Raw genomic sequence first — 21,314 nt, 5'->3', positions numbered from 1 at the left:
TAGTAGGTCCTCTAAAGTCTGAACTAAACAGATGACATTTTTGTTTCTTTCTCAAATGAAATTAGCTGACTCAACATGCTCAATATAATATACGTAAGTTACTTGTGTATTACTTACTGTTCTAGACAGTCACCAAGGTCATTCGCTACATCTAATTCTCACGACGCACTCGTTTCATTGTTCGGTCAGAGTTTTCTTTCAAGAAAGTGACGGAGTAACGTATTAAACGTGAGGACATACTCTATGGTTTCATTGGCCGCTGATCATGCGAGCGAGAGAGAGAGAGACAGAGAGACAGAGAGAGGGGGTTCTTTTCTTTTAATGGGGGGGGGGGGATTATCAGTGGTATAATTAATCTCATTTTATGATTTCAAGTTTGAAAAATTAATGTTAAATACAACTAATGAAAGGCTTTACGAATTAAATAACATTTCAGCATGATAACATAAACACAACATATTAAGTTTTGTTTTTAATGTGTATACAATAAAATAATAATAAATGATGACATTAAAACAAAATTTTAATGACAACAAATTGATATTCAGAAAATCACACCAAACTGCAAATGATTGATTTTTAAGAATTATCTTTGACAATGCGAAGAGAGAAAAATGTTGAAATCATTCCTGATAATATAACCACAGGGGTATAAACCAATGTATACAATGGTATATTTTCGCTTTGAGGTTTCCCTTTGAGGTGCCTTCCTTTTCTTTTCTTTTCTTTTTCTTCCCCAGATGGCCCAGAAAGTGCAATTTTGTGTTGGTGCCCCCCCCCCCTTAGGAAGACGCTCCGCCGCCCCCTGATCATCAATACAACAAATGACGATATTACCAGATCAGTAGCCGTCATTCCCTTTGAAGGTAGGCGATACGTCATAGAGGAAAGTACGTACCACTCACAATCAATCCTCCTATTGGTTTTTAGCTCGTATGTGGGAAAGAGGCATAAACGAAAGCATTAAACGACATCCGAACAATGTCTGTCTTGGGGTTAATCGATAAAGCATTTTGTATTGTAAACAAGGCATTCCTTACGTCTGCGCTCCGTTGCTTCATTTAAAAAGAAGTACCATAAAATTACACAACCCTTTATTGACTTCGTTATTGCGCGGAGGATAATCTGGTGTGAGGTCGAGCTCTGTTTGTGTGTTGGCAACCTAACGGGACTTTCTTCGATATCACTTTCACTGTGTTGATTGGAATGAGGATTATCTCTTGTAAACACAAGTTCCATGGATTATAAATATCTGATCATACGAGGAGAAAGTAGTGAAAACACAGAATATGTGGTGAATAATGCAGGGCATCACAAGTAGCAATTGTTTGAAAAACTCGTCAATGTTAGATTAAACAAAGAGGAGGAGGTCTGATACTGCTTATATGCCTATACGTCGTTTGTATTTGATCTCGCCGTCTATTCACCACAATAACACCATACTTTATGAAGACTCAGTACAAAAGTACACCTTTCAATTGATGTAAAGATACTTAAAAGGAAATCACGGTTATTAAAGATGACGACTACTGAAAAAAACAACAAAGACATGGAAGCTGTCGCGGAGGTTGAGGCACCCGAAACCATCCCCGTACGATGGGCGACACTAGAACCGAGGAAGATCCTACGAAAGCAAACAACGCGGTTGACCATCATCGACGAACCAACCGCCATCGTGACTTTAGACGACGACGACGAGTCAACGACACCAGCGTCCGAATCGAAGACGCTATGTCATCGCTTCAACAATATGTGCAGCGGTTCCTGGACAGAGCTGGACAGAGTTCAGAAGAGATTCCTCTTCCAAGGGGTGATGGTTAGGGCTATTCTCATGGCTCATAGTTTCTTTATCTTCTATGCGGCATTAGTCTATGTCCATGTGACAGCTTACATCTGCATTTGCCTTTGTTACGCAGCTCTGTCATTTGCTGAAGGAATCATCATGTACAAAATACGTGGGTTCTCACAAAAGAAATGGTAACCACTTTTCTAAACTACTCCAATTTGTTTATGTTTTTGATAATGTATAAAGAAAACAAATGAATATTTTATTCAAATTCATGTACTAGCTTTAATTATATTCCACATTCCATATCAAGTCTAATATTGTTAGGGTAATTTCCAAATGATATGGTTGAATTTCTAATAAATTATTTTCTAAAGAGTTAATTATAAACACTGTTGAGTGTACCCGTAAAGTGATGATCAAACGATGGGGAGTTTCTGTACTTTGGTATAAATTTTTATTTCAAAATCCATCTCATTTAGACTGAAATAACGGTAAACTTTTAAACGTTTTATCCATTAGTTTACAAAAAAATAATATGCCCTAAACAGAACTCGTAAAATCCAGTTGATTATTGGTATGAGTCTTTCACCAGTATCAATGCATAATGAACATTCTGTTAGGTTGACCTTATCAATTCTATCTATAACATATCTTTGGTACATCATCACCGCAGGATCTGCACATCAACCCTCCTCTACACGGTGAGTGTGATACCGGCCATCTGGGCGATCCATATCTCGATGCTTCACGTGAGGGAGAGGGATGGCTACGAAACGTGTCTGCAGAATTACAGCTCCTGCCACAGCCACCCAGCCTACGACCAAGTAATGCACACTGTCACGACGGTATGTTTCAATCAGATTCACGGAAACATTACAACATTGATTAGGAAGAAAACAAGACGAACACAGTTGCAATGATTTTCGAGAAATCACCTCAAAGGCAATTTTAATACCCTATTTCCCCTATCACAGCCACCCAGCCTACAACCAAATAAGTTATATAATTTCACGGCGGTAGGTTCGATTTTGTTGTCATCAAACAAAACTTTACCCTCCCCCCGCCCCAAACCCCCTCCCTCCAAAAAAACAAGATCAAAAAGACTTTCGAGAAATCAACTCGACACTCAAAGAAGATACGATCAAAATACTTTCAGGAAATGTATAAGTCGAGGGCAGTTTCAGTACCCTACTGTATTCAGTGCGTCCCAGAAAAAACGAAACCGAAAATTATCGATGTTTTATCATAACTTAATCACTATTAAAATTAATAATTGACAAAGCTTAGATCCTCCTCTTCGTTTGATGCAACTCATATGATGCATATCTCACGCATGAGTGATTAAAAATAATTTGAAGAGAGGCAACCAAAAAGTAATTTGGCGGACGGTATCTGAATTTCAAAGAGCAAATCACATTTTTAGAAATTTCATTTTCGGCACTTTCATATGACACCTCAATCAGCAAAAATGAGCTAGGAATAACAAAGTTCTGGTTGTTTAACGTGATGCTTGCATTTCAATAATTTGATTAACAAACACACAGTTGATAAAATTATCTTCGTTTTGTTGACGATCAGCCATGCATGAAGTCATTCATCTTTTTTGTGCATGGCTGATCGTCAACGAAACGGAGTTAAGACTTTTGTCTTCTCTGTTTGTTGCTACGGCAGGCAGCCAGTGAAAGCGAATTTGTTTAATTAAATCATGGAAATGCAAGCATTACTTTAAAGCTTATCTGCCGTAGTTTACAGGAGGGATTAGAGCGTCCTGCAAGGTCACTGGACAGGTGGTTATCTCATCAACTCAGCTCTCAGTTAACATAAGAAAAAGAGGATCATGGGGGACCAATGGTCACCGATTAGGCATTGTTTATTACAAAGAGGGCGCAAGTAGCTACAAGTAGTGCAGTGGGCCTTTAAACAACCAGAACTCTGTTATTCCGAGCTCATGTTTGCTGATTGAGGTGTCATATGAAAGGGCTGAAAATAATGTTTCTAGAAATGTGATTTTCCCTTTGAAATTCAGATACCGTCTACCAAATAACTTTTTGGTTGTCTCTCTTGAAATTGATTTTAATCACTCATGCGTGAAATATGCATCATATGAGTTGCATGACATTAAAGAGGAATATCTAAGCTTTACAAATATGTGTCATTTATTAATTATAATTTTGATTAAGTTATGATAAAACATCGATGATTCTCGGTTTCGTTTTTTCTGAGACGCACTGTATATCATCCTCAAACTACAGAGTAAGTTGGGAAACATTTCAGGATTGAAGAAGGCAGATGAACACAAAAGAAAAACAAAAGAAGACGAAAAAGAAACAACTTTCGGGCTATGTAATTAGCCATTGCTATGTTCGCATATTACAGCGGGTAAAGGAGAATTATATTAAATAGCCTTAGGTTAACTTTAAAAGTCATCGCGATTTTTCTCACTGAAATCTTACAAAAATGTGACGAGGAATAGCTTGCTCTCACTGAAATCTTACAAAAATGTGACGAGGAATAGCTTGCTCTCACTGAAATCTTACAAAAATGTGACGAGAAATAGCTTGCTCTCACTGAAACCTCACAAAAATGTGACGAGGAATAGGTTGCTCTCACTGAAACCTCACAAAAAACTATGGCAAGGAATTATTAGTGATACTAAAGACATATAGAGCACGGCTTCATTACAACAACAAAACGGTCGTCACCCAGTTTTAAAAAAATTCATGCAGTACACATCACATTGCACAAGCATCATATCCAAGAACAGATGTGGAGGAAGAAAGAATAATTAACTTGTCCAAAAATATTGACATTACTAGAAATATATGAGATGCAGTCTATGCCACCTTTTTTGAAAACTGACACTAATTCTTCCAAATTTAGGATATCGATCAATTATCTCTATACCATCTATAAGGAAACAGCACCAGCACCACCGCCAACAACAAAAAGAAGTACTTCGTACTATTAAATCTTTATGTCTTTAATGAGTTGGTGAGAGAATTAACGTGTAAACAACAGTTAGTTTGTAAGAGCACTATAGAAATGACTTTATTGTATTGTATTGTAAACAATCTAGAAAGTCACCTAATTGAATGAAACCATGCTTAAAATCTCGTCCATATTTGACATCCTCAGAGATCGTTTGTAGCCACGACCTACAGCGATTACGAGCGCCTTACCAATGTGGTACAATACACCGTCGTCTTCGTTCTCATCTTCTGTCGCTGGCTCCTCCCCAGAGACAACTTCACTCGCGAGAAGGTAGCCCAACTTCTCCTGGTCCTGGTCGGGTCGGGCGAGGACATCGTCGAGTTCGTCACCGTCATCTTCACCAGTGGTCACTTCGGATGCAGTCGGGCCATCACCGTGGTCGTACTGGTGCTCTGGAGTATCGCCATCTTCCAGTTTAGCATCGCCATCCCAGAGAAGAAGAACAGGGTGCACGTCGAGAAACCGGAAAACGGTAAAGTCGAGTTGAATGAATCCATGAATGAAACTGCCAATATTACAACACTAGACTTGCTTCTAACTAGATTTTACAGCAATTATAAGATAAATACCATACTGGAAAATATTCCAAAATATCAATTTACTGATTTGGCTGATGGGCTGATTGGCCCTTATATTGCTTCCACATAATGTAATACTCTAGACCTGCCCCTCAAACGTGCAAAATTAATTTTATCAAAAGTTGTCACCCTCGTGTTCCTGCTGTTTTCTGCTATTATTGTCATTTTTATTATGACACATGGAAATTTTGTTCATTCCTAATCTCTAGTTAAACCCATATCAACAGAACACCGGATATATTTCTCCAAGTTCTATATCCGTTAACCTCCAAACTACAATGTATTTCACATGATAGATATACCATTATCATGAGATATATATATATATATATATAATATATATTTAATTTATATTTTCTTGTGCACCTTCACAACAGATCATCTTAACATGTGGGTAGATGCTGTCAACCAGCTACTGGCAAAGCGTCGTGAGACGGCAGGTGACATTTCATTGTATGTTGCCAAAAAGCAGATTAGACCACTCAGTCGGATGATGCAACGGCGGAAGACAGTACCCAACATCGGTCCAAACAACTGGGTACAATCAATAGAATTCAGAGAGGCGATAATATCCATCACAATACAAGACGGCCCCTTCTTGGTATTTCGATTGGTCGCACTCGCGACGTTAGGCGACGCGGCGTTTTCGGTGTACTTTTACGCGCTGAAGAACCTGACGGTCATCATGCTTCAGATTTACCGGGTTTACGCCATGCTGGTGGAGATTAGGCAACGTCGACGCGAAAGCCTGTTACCTGTGAACAACGGTGCCGCAAATGACGTGGAGAACAATAACATGGAGACGGATGATTCCTCAACTTCGGTGTCGGATAATTTGACGGTGACCGAAAAAGTATACGCTTTCGATGAAGGATTGACAGGCAAAGGCGGCAATGGAGGAACGTTAAATTCAATGAGCCAGGCCGATCTCCATGGAAACCACCACAACAACACAAAGGGGGGCAGTCTTAATAGAGGTTTGGAGAGGGCGCCCGTCATGTTGCCTACGTCAAGCGAAAGTGATCTAAGAACAAGGCGCCAGAGCAAAACCGTTGAAAATTCCCATAGTTAACCGAGAAATGAAGCAAATGACCATGATATCTCTATGATGACGTACAAACATTGATTTCATTGAGTTCTTGTGACATGTAGGACTCTATTTTTGCAAGAAGCATAAATTAAAGCTCCTATCTAAAAATGCGCGATGCTCATACTTTTCTTAGCGTGTATTCAAATATTCTAAAAACCTTGCCAGATCTTTTATTTATTTCTTTCGTCGTCTATTGGCCTCTTCTTTTCTTCACCTTTTATCTTTTCCTTTCTAGCTTGCTTTACATGTTATGTAATATGGGGATTAGCCCGACAATCTGTGACAGGGGTTAACAGTGACAACGTTTTTTTCAAGTACGTTGGTGGGGGGGGGGGGTACAATCTAAAACGGCTGCCAAGGGATGGAGGCACAATAGAGGGCATATTAGTCTTTTGCACTTCATGTCACGAATTATTGTACAAATTAGAAATTCTTAAAGAAACTGTATTCCTACTTGTTTGTTTATCTTCATCATTGCCTTACTAGCCTGATCGAAGGTGCAAAGTTAACACGCATGGGAAAGGGGGGGAATTTTGCAACATAAACTATGTACTATGTACTTTTTTTATTTACCGATAGTAAGATAATCATGTGGATCTAATTAATGGTTATATATAATTCAGGGGAAACGAGTATTTGACGCGGCCGAAGAATGAACCCCCACCCCCCCCCCCCCAAAAAAAAAAAATAAATAAATAAATAAATAAAATAAAATAAAAATAATAAATAAATAAAATAAAAAATAAAACACAACAACAACAACAAAGTAATAACTATTAACTACAAAGACGGGGTCGCAATTTTGATATGAAAATGACCACGGCCAAATGCACGCTTATTCTAAACCAATGGTAATAGCGTATTGTCATGGGCTTTGAACCCGGAACTACACCTTTGCCCTAAATAAAATGATGCCCCCCCCCCCTCATGCCACGAGCTTGCTTGCAACATAACAAGCGTCTTGTACATGTAAGATCATTCCAGCTTAGGTGTTATTACTGATTATCATTTTGGGGGGGGGGGTTTTGTAAAGATTATATTAAGTGCAAAATATGAATTCCTATTTGCAGAATTGTTGAGTATGCCTTTGCAATATATGTCATACTAATGTGAGTTTTATCTGTGAATGATTAAAGTAATCTTTGAAAATATTTATCAAAACCCATATATGCAACTATGTGTCATCATTATAATACTGCCACCACAACAAATCAGCACCATCGATATATTTCTTGGCCCAAAAGACCACATCTTCAATGGTAGAGGTGTCGCCGTCGAGTGGTTTAAGCACTTGACTTGAAATGCAAAGGTCGTGGGTTCGATCCCCGACATGGCACTAATGTCCTTAGGCAAGGCATTAATCTACATTTGCCACTCCATACCCAGGAGAGAAATGGGGACCTGGTAGGATGAAGAAAGTCTTTGTAATTGCCATATGCCTTCACGATGGCCGTATGATAGGAATAGTATCCAGGGAGTGGAGGTGGTTCAAATTGTGTGTGAATGAATCCGATGACCGGGGGTAATGATATCTGTAAACCGCTTAGAAATGGTATTTCGTATTTATAATAAGCGCTACATAAATACAGATTATCATTCCCCATTCCTTAGTTATATACACTATCCAATCTGAACATTATTCTGCATTATGTACATTCGGTCCCTTTTTGATAAAGAAAGAATGAAATTCAAAACTCTGCCATAAATTTTACATTGTTTTCAGGGTACCTCCAAAGTCGTCAGTTTAAGAGCCGGGCTAATCATGAAGATTCATTGTAAAGATGAGATGATAAGCAAACCTTCTAACACTGAATAAACAACAAAATATTTTTAAAAAATGAAGGGGGTGTTTAACCCCCCCCCCCCCCCCCCCCCCCCCACCTGCGTACGCGCCTGGTGTCATACATGCATCGTCATATCATCCGAATCGTGACCGCGATGACAAGTCAACCCATAATTTTAGTTTTTTTCAAACACACGATATGACCTCTTCTTGTTTTAAGGGCATTTTCACGAGGAAAGAAATAGCAGGAAATCAGGAATTGCCGTCCTTACTGGAAAGAAGGACGAAATAACTGCCGGTGAAACCTCATTAAAAAACAAAAACACAATTGCACTAATGTTTCCTCGTTCCAGAATAGATTTTAAAAAAATCTATGACTGATATTTACAAACCTGTATGTTGCGGATCATTTGATTCTTCGTGTTTGAGAATCAGTTTATGAATGCAAAGAAATAAACATTTGATGAAATAAAATCAGTCTGTCCTATAATCTCACATATTATTTCGTCTGTCATCCCTCTTGACTCCCAATACACACAAATAACATAATAATACACTTCAATTATTGTGGAATAGCCTGACAACGACTACTTAGAGCCGGTCGTTTATTCAGTATGAATGTTTAACAAACATTTCGTCTCTTTTCCTTCACTGGAAACCGTTTCCTTCACTTGAAACTGGACCTATCATGGTCCAGGATAAAAAAAACCAGAGATAAAACTCAACGGGCATAAAAACTCTGGAAAACCTTATTTAAACACAGTCATGTAACACTACATGACACAACGCACTTTTTTTTGTTCTGCAATGACCTTGATCTGCTCATGCTCAGACTGCAACCGTGAACTGGCTGCCTATACAAATTACATTCCATCGGGGCACAGCCCCGGACCCAACATAAGTATGCATTCATTAACGATACAAATAACATTTGTCTGCTACACAATCGTACCGCAGACAAATAATATTTTAAACACGGATGTTTATTTATAATTCTAGACCAATATCAAGCATGTCAAACTAGAAAACTATAGTTTGACATGCTTGATATTGGTCTAGAAAAACAAATACACATTGTGCAATCTCAATCCGTCGCACTCCATGGTTATTTGTAACCAATGCCTTTTCCCGCAAATTTCTGATGAAGATATTTGGGAAGTAACAGCACTTGTAACCATCGTGTCATTAGCTGTGTCATTAGCTATGTTTACACGGTTCGTAGTCGCAGTTTTTAAAACTAAACCCTTGCCTCTCGGAGCCTGGTGATCTCTGTATAACGCCTGTGGGAATTAGGAAATTCAGTAGTGAAATGTTGCCATCAATTTGTTGGCGAATCTGTGGCTCCCAACACTTTATAGGGCTTTATTAATAACTAGAAGCCGTGTAAAGCTGACGGTTCATCAAATTTAATTGCGTTCGCACAGCACGTAACAAAAGCATACCATCAAGTGTTGACCCCCCCCCCCCCCCCCCCACTACCCCCACTGCATTGCTCATGGTTTGTGACTTCGAGTAGATCCTGTTATTTCCTTTCAAAAGAAACATGTGTTAACACAATCATCGAGATTTATATTTCAGGTGTGAATGGGTCGAGGTTATAATAGGCCACATAAAGGAAATCACTGACTCACACAGTGCGGTTTATCCAATGAGTTTTAATGGTCCGCAGAAAAACGTTGTTATTGTTGTTGAATGATAGTTAAGCTACCCCAGTATTCATTTTTTGTTTAATGATTCTATTTATATATATTACATTATCTCCTATGATACATTTCATTGCGTTAACTTATACAGTAGAGCAAAGTACACAGTAGTCATATACAACTTCCGATAAAAAAAACACCTACTTTCATCGTTCATTAACGTCTGCAAGAGTGCTCCAGATCAATTTCAGATCAACTCGCAATTTTCAAACATTAGTTTCAAAAGAATAATACTGGCTGAAAGCCAGACTAGTGTTTTGGCGGCTATTGCAAGTCTCTTATGATCTGAGAAATCAGGATGCGTGCTAGTTTAATCGGTACGCGGACCTCGAGTACCCAAGCCTATTAAATGGGAAAGTACCTCCCTGTATACTTCGAGGAAAGCTGCCCTTTGGTGACAATTGTTTGAGGGGGACCATTGAATCTGAGAACAAAAGGCTCTCGAGCCGCGATTATCTTGTCAGTTTTTGTCGACATGCCATAACGAAAAGAGGATTTAAAAGAGATACATTCGCTCTCTTGCATCAAAGCGTATATAGGCCTACTGCGAAAGCTAGAGAGGTAAAACATACACGACTTAGAAATTGTTATGCAGCCGATTTTTAACGTTTTCATGTTCCTGTAATCGTCATCGTCATCAATTTCTTCATCAATCTATGTTGTCACAGTGGACTTCTTCAGACTTCAAACCAAAAGGTTGGTATCATTTCGATTTATTTGTTATTTGCAGAGTTAGCTTGATCTAAGAAAGTCGAATCAATGTTGTCGCTTTTATTTCTTGTTTTGCTCATTTATGATATGGTCATCGACAGCGAATGTTGTATATGCAAGCATGAAAGCCAATACAAAATGGGTAGAATTAGTTATTATATTATAATGATGAGGGTATTATGGTGATAATGATTGTGGGCACTACATATGCAAGATGCAACCTCTTGCCCCTCTGCCTCCCTAACTTGTATATAATAAGAATGATTATTAAAGAGAATGAGTACAAGAATATAGACCAATAAGATATACCTGGAAGCATTCTTCCAGTATTTGTGGTAAAGGTAAAGGTAATAATCCTTGCAACATCTTGCGCAGATTTGCAGGGGAAAAATTGAATGTAGAGCCTACATCTAGTGGAATCGAAAGCCCAAAAGAGGAACTGTTTTGTTTTGTCTTTTACAATTATTACATAAAGTTGATTCATATAATATCATATATGAAAACCCATAGGGAAGTAAAACATAAATACTATAGGAAAAAAATAGCAGTTTATCCTACTGGCATTATATTGGATTGATAGGCCATCACTTTCTGCATAATCATTGCATAACAGTTACGGTCTCATACTTTATATAATGATTTTCACACAGCGAATTCAGAGCTGTTCGAAATGTGTATACAAGAGTGCTTTAGATGTCATACAAATAGGAAGTGACGTAATGACAGTGATTTCTGTAATTAGAACAAGGACTTTAGCATTGTTGTTATTTATAAAGAAATCATTACTCATCAGTTCATAATTAACCTAAAATAAGAAAATGATTCACAAATATGGTACTTGGTATATGGTATTTGACAGAAACAGTAGATTGAAACTAATTGGGAGAGTGTGGTGCCTAAATGTTGTGATCAATTTGAAAAATGATATGCAACAAGATCGCAAAAAAAACTGTCGAGAAATCAACTCAAGGTCAGTACTCTTTTGTATATCCCATAGAATTCATATTCACTCTAGGTACTTTGTTATTGTAAGTAAGCATGTTACAATAGGGGGTGGACCAATTGCCTCAAGAAAAAATTTCGAAAATTGTTTGCGATCGTGTAAATATAACGAATTCTCTCAGAACTATTGACCAAACTCTACATCAATTCCAGGGATGTTACTTTTGTGACAAAAATAACAGATATTAACCTTGATAAAACCCGGCCCGAGTTCAAGGCAATTTTGAGTTCTGACAGAAAATTATTCACATAATCAAATGAAACTTACACTTTCGTGAAGTTCCGAAACTTCAGATAATAGAAAATGTATGAAAGCTAAGTAAAGTAATGAGCAATGAAAGATGGACCCATGGGCATAGTAAAAAGTCTCTATGTATGGGTTGCGCTGGCCAGTTTTGAATGGGATATCCAACCAAAAAAAAAAAGGGATTGCTATTGCTTCATTCAAACGGTTTTCACTAGTAATTTGTTTTTCACTACTGTAACATCCAATGTATTCATTTATTATGTAATGCCTATAGGCAAATCTACTTGCAACATCCTGTTGCTGATCTCCGACAAAAGCGGAGGGATCACAATAAGAAGAAGAAGTATTATTTCAACAGGGTAGCCCCGTATATTTAAACTACTGTTATACTTGAACCTTGCAGCTAGTCTACTGCATTATAAAGAAGTCAAGCTTAGTTCATGCAAGTTTCTATTTAAAAAAAAATGCAATTCCAGATTAGCACTACCTACGAGTCGATGAATGCATTTGTTTTGAATACTTAATGCAGAAGGTAGATAAAAAGAAAGTGTTTACAAGACATCCATCGCATTAAAGGTGATTGTAAAGGTTATACCCTTCGGGAATGTGAGATTCCATGGCTTTGGTGACTGTGCGATTAACCATGGACCATATTTGGACTGATGATCTCAGCCAACTGTCACACTCTAAGCCTGATTTAAGTTGTTTTGTGTCATCACGATGTCACAATGACGTGGGGGAGGGGGCAACTAGTTGAATGACGACACACTGTTAGCAAGTGAAGCCGTTTTATACAAGTAATATCATTGTCTCATTAAGACTGTAACAATGCAGTGTCGTGTCAAGAGGCACATTGTTTGGTTACATCAGAGTTACGTTCGCATCTAACCAAGTACATGTAACAAGTCAAAGAAATGTGTACTCAAGGTGAAGTTCGAGGTAGTTAGTGCGCGTGTGGACGGAGCACAGTCCAGACAACTTATATCGCCCTTTTACTATCTCGACGGAAAATGACAGCAAACGGAACGAATGACGACACACCGTTAGCAAGTATTAGGCATCAACAAACAACTTTAAGGAAGTGCATGAGGCCAATAGATAAGCAATCTAGACACCATTCGACTGAAATCGGTTTCTCACCTGACTTCCGAATGTGTATTTTGTTTATCATAATTTGTATCTTTAGGTGAGAATTTAACAACGTAAAAAATGTATTTAGAAGATAATAATATGTTTCATGAGATATTCTTTCAATCAATCATGCTAGTACATTTAAATATCAACATATTTTTTCTTAGGTAAAATGTAATACATAGGATTCATTGCTAAATTATTACTTTTCAGCTTGTTATCGGGATATTGCGTTCTAGAATATTATTGTAGGACTGTCTCCAAAATGGTGGCAAAAATCGACCCAGGGGCAAGTTCATTACCTTCTATATCCTATAGAAACCATGTTGGAATAACGTAACACGTCATTGTAGTATTCGCAAATTGTATTACATGAAAAACAAGGCTATTTAAAAAGGCCTTGTTTGATATTTCGAAAGTCTTTACCACCCTGTGCTATCATCATTACGGGCATTTAAATAACCCGTTTTCAGCATGTTGCATCAGTTCCTAGACGTCAATTTTTGTCAATCAGTCGTTCATTTCTATTATCGTTTTTCCTACATTTTCTGTTGGGGGGAAAATGAGGCAAGATGAAGTACTTCCAGCTTGGATCTTAAGTTTTTTAGAATGTCGTAAACAAAGTACATTATATAATGGAACTCTGTCAGATATTAAATTTTGTCATGCCGGTGTTCCCCAAGGGACACGCCTTGGCCCAATTCTGTTCTCAATTATGGTTAATGATTTATGTGAAAATATTCCTATACATAACTTCAAATATGTTGATGATTTATCTTTAGTACAATGTCGTAAATCAACAGACGTTTCACAATTACAATCCATACTTAACTCTGTGCAAAACTGGTCTTAATCAAACAATATGTCACTCAATCCTTTGAAGTGTTTTACCCTGCAAGTTACTTTTATGAAAAATCCTGCTCCTCCTGAAGTTCTTTCCATTAATGACTCTACTCTATGCAATGTACAAACTCTCAAAATTCTTGGAGTAATTATACAATCTGATTTGAAATGGAATTTACATGTTAATGATTTAGTCAAAAGGTGCGATAGAAAACTGTACATGTTGAGGAAACTTAGGAAATTCAATTTACCGTTTAAAGATTTAGTGACCATATACGTCTAGGTTATATACGACCAATTTTAGAATATTGTGCTCCAGCGTTCCATAGCAGTTTTACAGTAGAACAAAATAATAATCTTGAAAAAATACAACGTAGAGTATGTAAGATTATTTTAGGGCCTAGTTACATTACCTTTTCTAATGCATGTCAAGTATGCAATTTACCAACTCTTGAGGAGAGGAGACTAGCACTTTGTAGAAAATTCGCAAAACCCCTTTCTAATCACTCTATTTTTCAGACCTGGTTACCTAAGAAAAAAAAAACACTAATATCACTCTTCGCCGTATTCCCATTTATCAACAATTTCAATTCAAAACAAAAAAAAATTAAAAATAGCCCACTGTCATTTTTAGTTGACATACTCAATAAAAGTTGAAAAAAAAACTTGTTTTATTGTTTACTTTTATCGTTATTGCAGGTATACTAAGTGCTTGTCTCCTCCCCCAAGCAGGCTGTTGATAATGTACCTATTTAAATATTTTTACCATGCTTGTATTGACTTTTATAGGACATTTGTAAACAATTACAGCTGTATTTCTGGAAACTTGTGCAATGTGCTTATGGATTTTAGTTACAGAATCTAAGTCTTATTTTTGATATTGCTAGTTTTTTACATGTATATATTTAAAAGTGTTATCCATTGTGCCGAACATGTAAACATGAATATTCCAGCCAAGGCTGTTCTTCATGTAAAATTGTATTTGAATGAACCATGTTTCTTCTTTTTCTTCAGAAATTATTTCGAAATATAGTGCAGTCCAATTAACACAACTTTTTGAATGAAGAGCTGGATGTGTTTGTTTATACGTTCGTTTTCTTGGAGGTTTGAACTTTAATAATGATATAATAAAGTTCATAGTTAATTGGCTGCCTGATCGATCCGGTGTCGTACACATTACTAACGACTACATCGTTTGTAGAAAATAACCCATATATTTGGCAAATATCCATTTTCTTTGTATTATGATAGCATACATGTATAGGTGCTTGACTTGGATAATGTTATCACATTTGGGCTAGTCTTGTTTGACGAATATTCCGACTCATAACAGCAATGGACAACAACGGGTTATCAAAGAATGGCAACCCTTTACTATTATCCCAGTAATAACAACACAACAACAATAATAACATCAACAACAACAGAGAAATGCTCAAAAGGTTACGTATTTTCTTCCAATTCTGAAGTTTCTATGCAACGACGGGTTGCTTTTTTTGTTCCTGCTATATATCCCCCTTAATTACGGGTTCATGGCCACAATTTAGCTGCACAAATGTCCAGTAATGCTTGGATGATTTTTCTTTGAAACTATATTGCTTTACAAATCACAAAACCACAAAAGCCGACGCATGTGTAACAAGGGTCTAGATCCAGAATCTTTGGGCGTTCGGTAAAAACTTCGGCCTTGTTCTGTTCTAATGGTATTAAGTACAAAAGTTAGGGACATAACACAGATAATATAAAGGTGAAAGATGAGTGTTTGAGAGACAGAGAGAGAGACAGACATAGACAAAGAGAGACAGAGAGAAAGAGAGAGAGAGAGCGCGCGCGAGAGAGAGAGAGAGGTCCACGGGGGAGCTCGAAATAATGGAAAAAGGGAAAGAAAAGAATAATAAGAAAAGAAGGGTTCGTTGTTGATCAGAGCTGTGATTATTTTGTCGAACCAAAAAGTTTCATGAAAATCTCCAGCAATTTCAATTCCATTGCTGGACACTAACTTTTTAATGTTATAATATCCACATGTTCTACCTATCTTGATACGAACAAGAGTCGTAATTGGACTGATAATACATGCATGCAATCGAAATGGACAAATTTTCCGGTCAATACACTAGCACAATTATATTCACAAATATGACACTTAGAACGTACACAATTCAATCGCGAATAAAAGGTCAATTGACGTGACAAGTACCATTATCAAACATAGACATAACAATATTCTGAAAGAGACCGAATAGAGAGACTGAGGTATAAATATATCTTGTTCTTTATACAATTTTTAAGGCATAACTGTTTTGTTCTGAAATGGCAGATTGACGTCTCACAGACGATGACGACTGAAAGAAGCATTTCGCTGTTTGCAGCCTTCAAGGCGATCATCGTCCGGCTCGTCTACGCTGCCAACGGCATCGTTCTGACGTTCTTCGTTCATAACGTCTTAAAGGAGGACAGAGTCTTCCTCATCAATGCCCTTCTCATACCATCGATGATCGAAGTCGCCATCACTCTCAAATACAAGAAGAAAGGGGAATGGACATGGTAAGACTGGAGTTGGGCGCTGGTATAGCACCAGTCACACCGCCAAACCGACTCCACACCGACTTCAAACCGATCGATTCTTAGCCATTCGGTGTAATGTAAATTTGTGATCGGTCTGTTGTTGGTGTGGTGTCGGTCTCCTTAGTGTGGCTGGGGGATAACCCCTTTCGTACATAATTCATTGTTTTATTTAGCATCAGAGGTACTTATTTCGAGGTCTAGGGGGAGGAGGGGTGCAGGCTCCGGTAATGTGAAATATTCGGAAAAAGGCCACCTAAAAATCATGTCAAATTCGGAAAAAGGCCACCTAAAAATCATGTCAAATTCAGACAACCTCTACCATATATTTGAGCAGTTATGTAGTCTGACATTATGTGTGATAAACTGTCGATTTTTTCCACGCTAACGGAATATTCGAATACGGTAAAAGAATTATGCATCAAATTCTCCAGCAGAAATGTAAGAATAGCCAGGGAATAACCCATTTTTTTTCGAAGAGTCAAATACAAACAAACTTGGATTTCTCCACATTATAATGAGGAGTGAATAATACTGATTATCAATAATCAACTGTTGTATTGATCGATAGCGATGAAGAAAAAGTGAAATAAACTTCTTGCGGGTAATAGCCTTGAGGAAGTCGCATTTTGTGATAGTGAATGTTAACATATTTCAGCTGTATGAATTTCTACAAAAATGGAGATGACAAAGCAGTTATTTTTGGACACTTAACGATCTTGATGTTAAGCTGCATGCCAAAAAACATAACACATCATCAAGTCCTAAGCCAAGGAGAGTTCATGGTTTATAACAGTTGTACGCAGAGAGAGTAGAGGAGCCCGGGCAAAGGGGATAATTTATTCATGATTGTTAATTAAATTATGTAGCTTAGGGTAAGCATGATGGCGATAAGCAGAACATTGAACATGCTTTTGCTTGTAGGACTGTTGATGCCAACATTTTCTTACGGCTATATCAAGGGGGCGCATGCCATGTCGCTACATATTCGGCATATAAGGCCTTACATGCAATATTTGAAAATATCCAGTATGCTCATATTCAAGGCATGTATCATGTATATCAGGCATACTTCGGCTCTTGAAGAGGCAAAACATCCATACAGAGGGTGACTTATCTGAAATGATTTTGCTAAAAAATTATCTTTCGGTTTTTTTAAATTTCTGGTAGAAAAATTTCATGATATTATGTGGAAGGATATACTTTATTTATGAACTTGCCTATAATACAGACAAAAACTATGTTGATTTCAGCCATTTCTTCTTTTTTATTACACATAGATAACTTCTTGTATCATTTGTGACAAGTGTTTCTTTTAATTTACTCATATATTTTGGTAAAGTTTCAATATAAGAAAGAAATCAATTGACATCGTTTGTTTTTCTTGTTTTATATATGATGATATTATTTCTTTAATCGTAATAAACCTATACAAAGTAAATTTGGGTTATCGGGATGAGTTCCTTCACAAAAATAGTGTGATCATATTGATGATTTCTAAATCGTCTTTCAATACCAGTAGTGAAGACCACTTTGATGTAATTTGCTTCCTCTTATCATAGGTTCATACCGAGCGTGTTCATTTACCTCCTGTGGGTGGTACCCTGTATCATCGTCCTTGAAATCTACGCTCTGACCTTCAGGAAACACGTCGTGAGTGCCACAGGGATGTCAACGTGTCCTATCGTGTTCTATGACGAATGTCGCACAGCGGTGGTTGAGGCGATTGAAGCAGAGGCCGATACGCATGTAGCGCAGGACAGCGTCTTAGGAACCAACTTCACAGGCCATGTGCTCGACCCGGTAGGTAGCACGAATAATTAGATTTCCCCAGGAACTTATTCTGACCTTCTTCTTCCCTATTATCAACTTCATAGTCCTCTTTATCGTCTCCCCTTTTGCTTTCTTTGTCAAGTTCTCCTACCATCCGTTTTCATGCACTAGTACCGAACAGCTTCTGAAACCAATGACATGGGCTGAAATAAATGTATTTCCTTTTCCCGAAATTATTTGGCCTTGAAAAACTGACCAACATTTTGATATCAAATTCAGTTGGTAAATTTGTCATACAGAGCAAACATTATACAAAGATAAAATAATGTTGTCAACTTAAATCTCTATTATTGTTGTGTTTTTTTTCACGCAAAGGCAACGCATGACTTGAGTCGGCGCTACTCCATGCTCTCCCAGCAAATCATGATGTTAATCATCATCTTTGGTAGATGGATGGCACCCAAAGGAAAGCTATCACGTGATCAACTTTCCAGTCTCCTATTGGCTCTGACAGCAATGTCACTGGACATGTTGGAATTCTCGACAGACAGTCTGAGCATCGAGGCTGTGGCATGTGACAAAATCTACGTAGGTTTCATCATCGCCGTCTGGTGCTGGAGCCTCTTGCAGATTCCTCTGGGACTGACCGCTGTGAAGCAGCGAAAACCTCGAGTCGCCGGTACAATCGAATCCCGTGACTCCTCCGACGGCACGACCGTAGTCGGAAAAGGGAAAGGTAATGGCTTTAACTGGAAGGCGTACTGCTGCTGTTGCTGCGAGAGCGAAATCTGGTCCCTGATGGTGAGTATCTTCATGCAGGACGGCCCCTACCTGATCCTCCGCCTTTACATCATGTTCTCGACAGGTTATATCGGAGAGACGCTCATCTTTTTCGCCGCCAAAAACGCACTCATTGTCATGCTGCAGACGTACCGCGTCATTGTGAAGGTGAACCAAGGTGTGCGTAAGAGGCGTGAAGGCCAATCTATAAAGGGTCGTCCAAATCTACCTGGTGGGAATTCCCATCACATCGTGAAAGCAGAGGGGTTGCAGATTGGTGGGGGAAGTAACACCGAAAGCGTTGTGGTCACCATCTCCCGCGAGGGCAGTGATGTCTCTGAAGATGGTGCCACATCCCTAGGCGAGGTCGCACTCCAAGATGAAGAAGCAAACCGAAGTTCCGAGACTTCCCGAGGACAAGATGAATCTCAGAAAGACATTTTGGAAGACGCGGGTTACCAGGACGTGACCCTTGAAATAAGCGAAGGAGTGACGCCAGCTACAGAATGATGAAAACGTTTGTGAGAAACTGAATATTGATCAAATACTTCTTCTGCAGAACACCAAACCGTGACATTATGGACGGAATTGTGAATAAAATGGTGGTATTACTGGTTACTAATTGTATGATCGATGGTGCTAGGCTTGACCAGTAATACTTCAAGGGAGTGCTGAGGGTTGTCTTCTTAAACAATTTATGAGTTAATTTATTTAAAACAAACAATTACCTTGTTCATCTGTACAAGAACTTTTAGATTGTACGCCATCTTAATGTTGTTTGTCAGAAGAGTAAGATAATGTATTTCATATGATAACGTTACTCTGAATTAGGCATTATTTTATACATAAGTTTGAAGTAACTTCATGCTTTATATGTTTTTTTCTGTTTGACAATCTTCCATTATTTGGTAGTATTTCTTCTTTCCTTTAAAACGTCTTTTGTCTGGCTTAGGGTTTGGGTGTAATGGTGAGTTATATCTTTAATTTTTGAGGGAGCAATGAAAGTGATGAATGGAAAAAAGAGAGGCGGGCACAGTATGAAAATTCACAAGGTTCGATCCTCGCTCGGTGCTTACATCCTCGGACAATTTGTCGACATTTGTCTCTCTCGACCCAGGTGTATCAAACAGGTACCTGGTAATGCATATGTAATAGTGATTACAGTAAAAGAAGCATTGTAATACTGATATGGCTACCCTGGTTAGATAAGCCCCAATTATTATCTATTATTTACAACAGGAAACATCAATCTGTACTTGTTTGTCAAAGGAAAAATGACAAAAATAGAACATTTTACATTGGTTGAATTTTGAGTCTTGTTAATATCTCTGAAAGAATTATGACATTTTAATCAATATGATTTAGATTTCTTGCAGATGGCTAACATTAATGCTTGAGAATCGCATCATGAAGTATATACAAACTACAAAGAGGAACATGCAATGTATATTATGTCTTGGTGATTACCACGAATATTTGTGAAATTATCTATCTATTTATTCAATTTATACGTACATTGTATCATAATGACCATTCGCCAAATCATTGATTCAAGTAGGTAATAGAAGAGTGCACAAAGCATTCAATTGGAAATTGATAACAAAAATCCAAGAATAATCATAAAACTCCGGGACTAGTTGTCATCGTCGCTTTTCTCAAATTATTTATCTAGTCCCCAAAATTCAGTCTGTTGATTCGACGATGATTTCGTATCGGTAGAAGTTTTTTTCATGGCATTTTACGCTTGTTTCAGCCTTTGGCTCGGTTCAAGTTATACAAACGAAGGATTATCTTCTTCTTTTTTGGGGGGGGGGGCGAAAGGATGGCTCGGTGTAAAAATGTCAGAGGAAAAAATGTCAGAGGTAAAAATGTCAGAGGAAAAAATGTCAGAGGTAAAAATGTCAGAGGAAAAAATGTCGGAGGTAAAAATGTCGGAGGTAAAAATGTCGGAGGTAAAAATGTCGGAGGTAAAAATGTCGGAGGTAAAAATGTCAGAGGTTAAAAATGTCAGAGGTAAAAATGTCGGAGGTAAAAATGTCAGAGGTAAAAATGTCAGAGGAAAAAATGTCAGAGGTAAAAATGTCAGAGGTAAAAATGTCAGAGGTATAAATGTTAGAGGTATAAAATAAAAACAAAAGCATGTGACAAGTTTGTTTTGGTTACACCCGGGTTATATATTAGGCTTATCGAAAAAGAACAGCGAGGGATATTCTGCAGTCGTTATTTCACCGCTGCTTTATTCTCCACTTTCCCAGTTTAAATTTATTTACCTTTCGGCCCCAAAATGTGACTTTTTGCTCGATTATTGTCGAAGGAAGACGGGGGGGGGGG

At 37.9% G+C, this 21,314-nt stretch overlaps 2 protein-coding genes across 2 annotated transcripts; both read left to right on the top strand.

Moving 5' to 3' along the window:
* Positions 1 to 821: 821 nt before the first annotated feature.
* LOC100893465 lies at positions 822 to 7,139 on the top strand. Its single transcript, XM_003724863.3, has 4 exons — positions 822 to 1,977; positions 2,463 to 2,634; positions 4,925 to 5,252; positions 5,736 to 7,139. Exons 1-4 carry the CDS (start codon positions 1,520 to 1,522, stop codon positions 6,428 to 6,430), a joined length of 1,653 nt encoding a protein of 550 aa, XP_003724911.2. The 5' UTR covers positions 822 to 1,519; the 3' UTR covers positions 6,431 to 7,139.
* A 3,148-nt stretch (positions 7,140 to 10,287) lies between these two features.
* Positions 10,288 to 20,178, top strand: LOC588321 (transmembrane protein 26). The gene is made up of 4 exons (XM_011667996.2): positions 10,288 to 10,630; positions 16,186 to 16,412; positions 17,993 to 18,233; positions 18,579 to 20,178. Exons 2-4 carry the CDS (start codon positions 16,204 to 16,206, stop codon positions 19,491 to 19,493), a joined length of 1,365 nt encoding a protein of 454 aa, XP_011666298.2. The 5' UTR covers positions 10,288 to 10,630; positions 16,186 to 16,203; the 3' UTR covers positions 19,494 to 20,178.
* The last annotated feature ends 1,136 nt before the right edge of the window (positions 20,179 to 21,314 follow it).

Source organism: Strongylocentrotus purpuratus, unplaced genomic scaffold (genome assembly GCF_000002235.5).
Source record: "Strongylocentrotus purpuratus isolate Spur 01 unplaced genomic scaffold, Spur_5.0 spur5_scaffold_5, whole genome shotgun sequence".
Classification (NCBI taxonomy): Eukaryota; Metazoa; Echinodermata; class Echinoidea; order Camarodonta; family Strongylocentrotidae; genus Strongylocentrotus; species Strongylocentrotus purpuratus.
Note: the sequence above shows the minus strand (reverse complement) of the source record. Positions and strands in the feature narration are given on the sequence as shown.

Coding starts and splice junctions, on each gene's coding strand:
- LOC100893465 (XM_003724863.3), top strand. CDS start 1,520: ATGACGACTACTGAAAAAAACAACAAAGACATGGAAGCTGTCGCGGAG. Junction 2,635..4,924: donor TAATGCACACTGTCACGACG/GTATGTTTCAAT, acceptor TGACATCCTCAG/AGATCGTTTGTAGCCACGAC. Junction 5,253..5,735: donor CGTCGAGAAACCGGAAAACG/GTAAAGTCGAGT, acceptor CCTTCACAACAG/ATCATCTTAACATGTGGGTA.
- LOC588321 (XM_011667996.2), top strand. CDS start 16,204: ATGACGACTGAAAGAAGCATTTCGCTGTTTGCAGCCTTCAAGGCGATC. Junction 16,413..17,992: donor AAGAAAGGGGAATGGACATG/GTAAGACTGGAG, acceptor CTCTTATCATAG/GTTCATACCGAGCGTGTTCA. Junction 18,234..18,578: donor CAGGCCATGTGCTCGACCCG/GTAGGTAGCACG, acceptor TTTCACGCAAAG/GCAACGCATGACTTGAGTCG.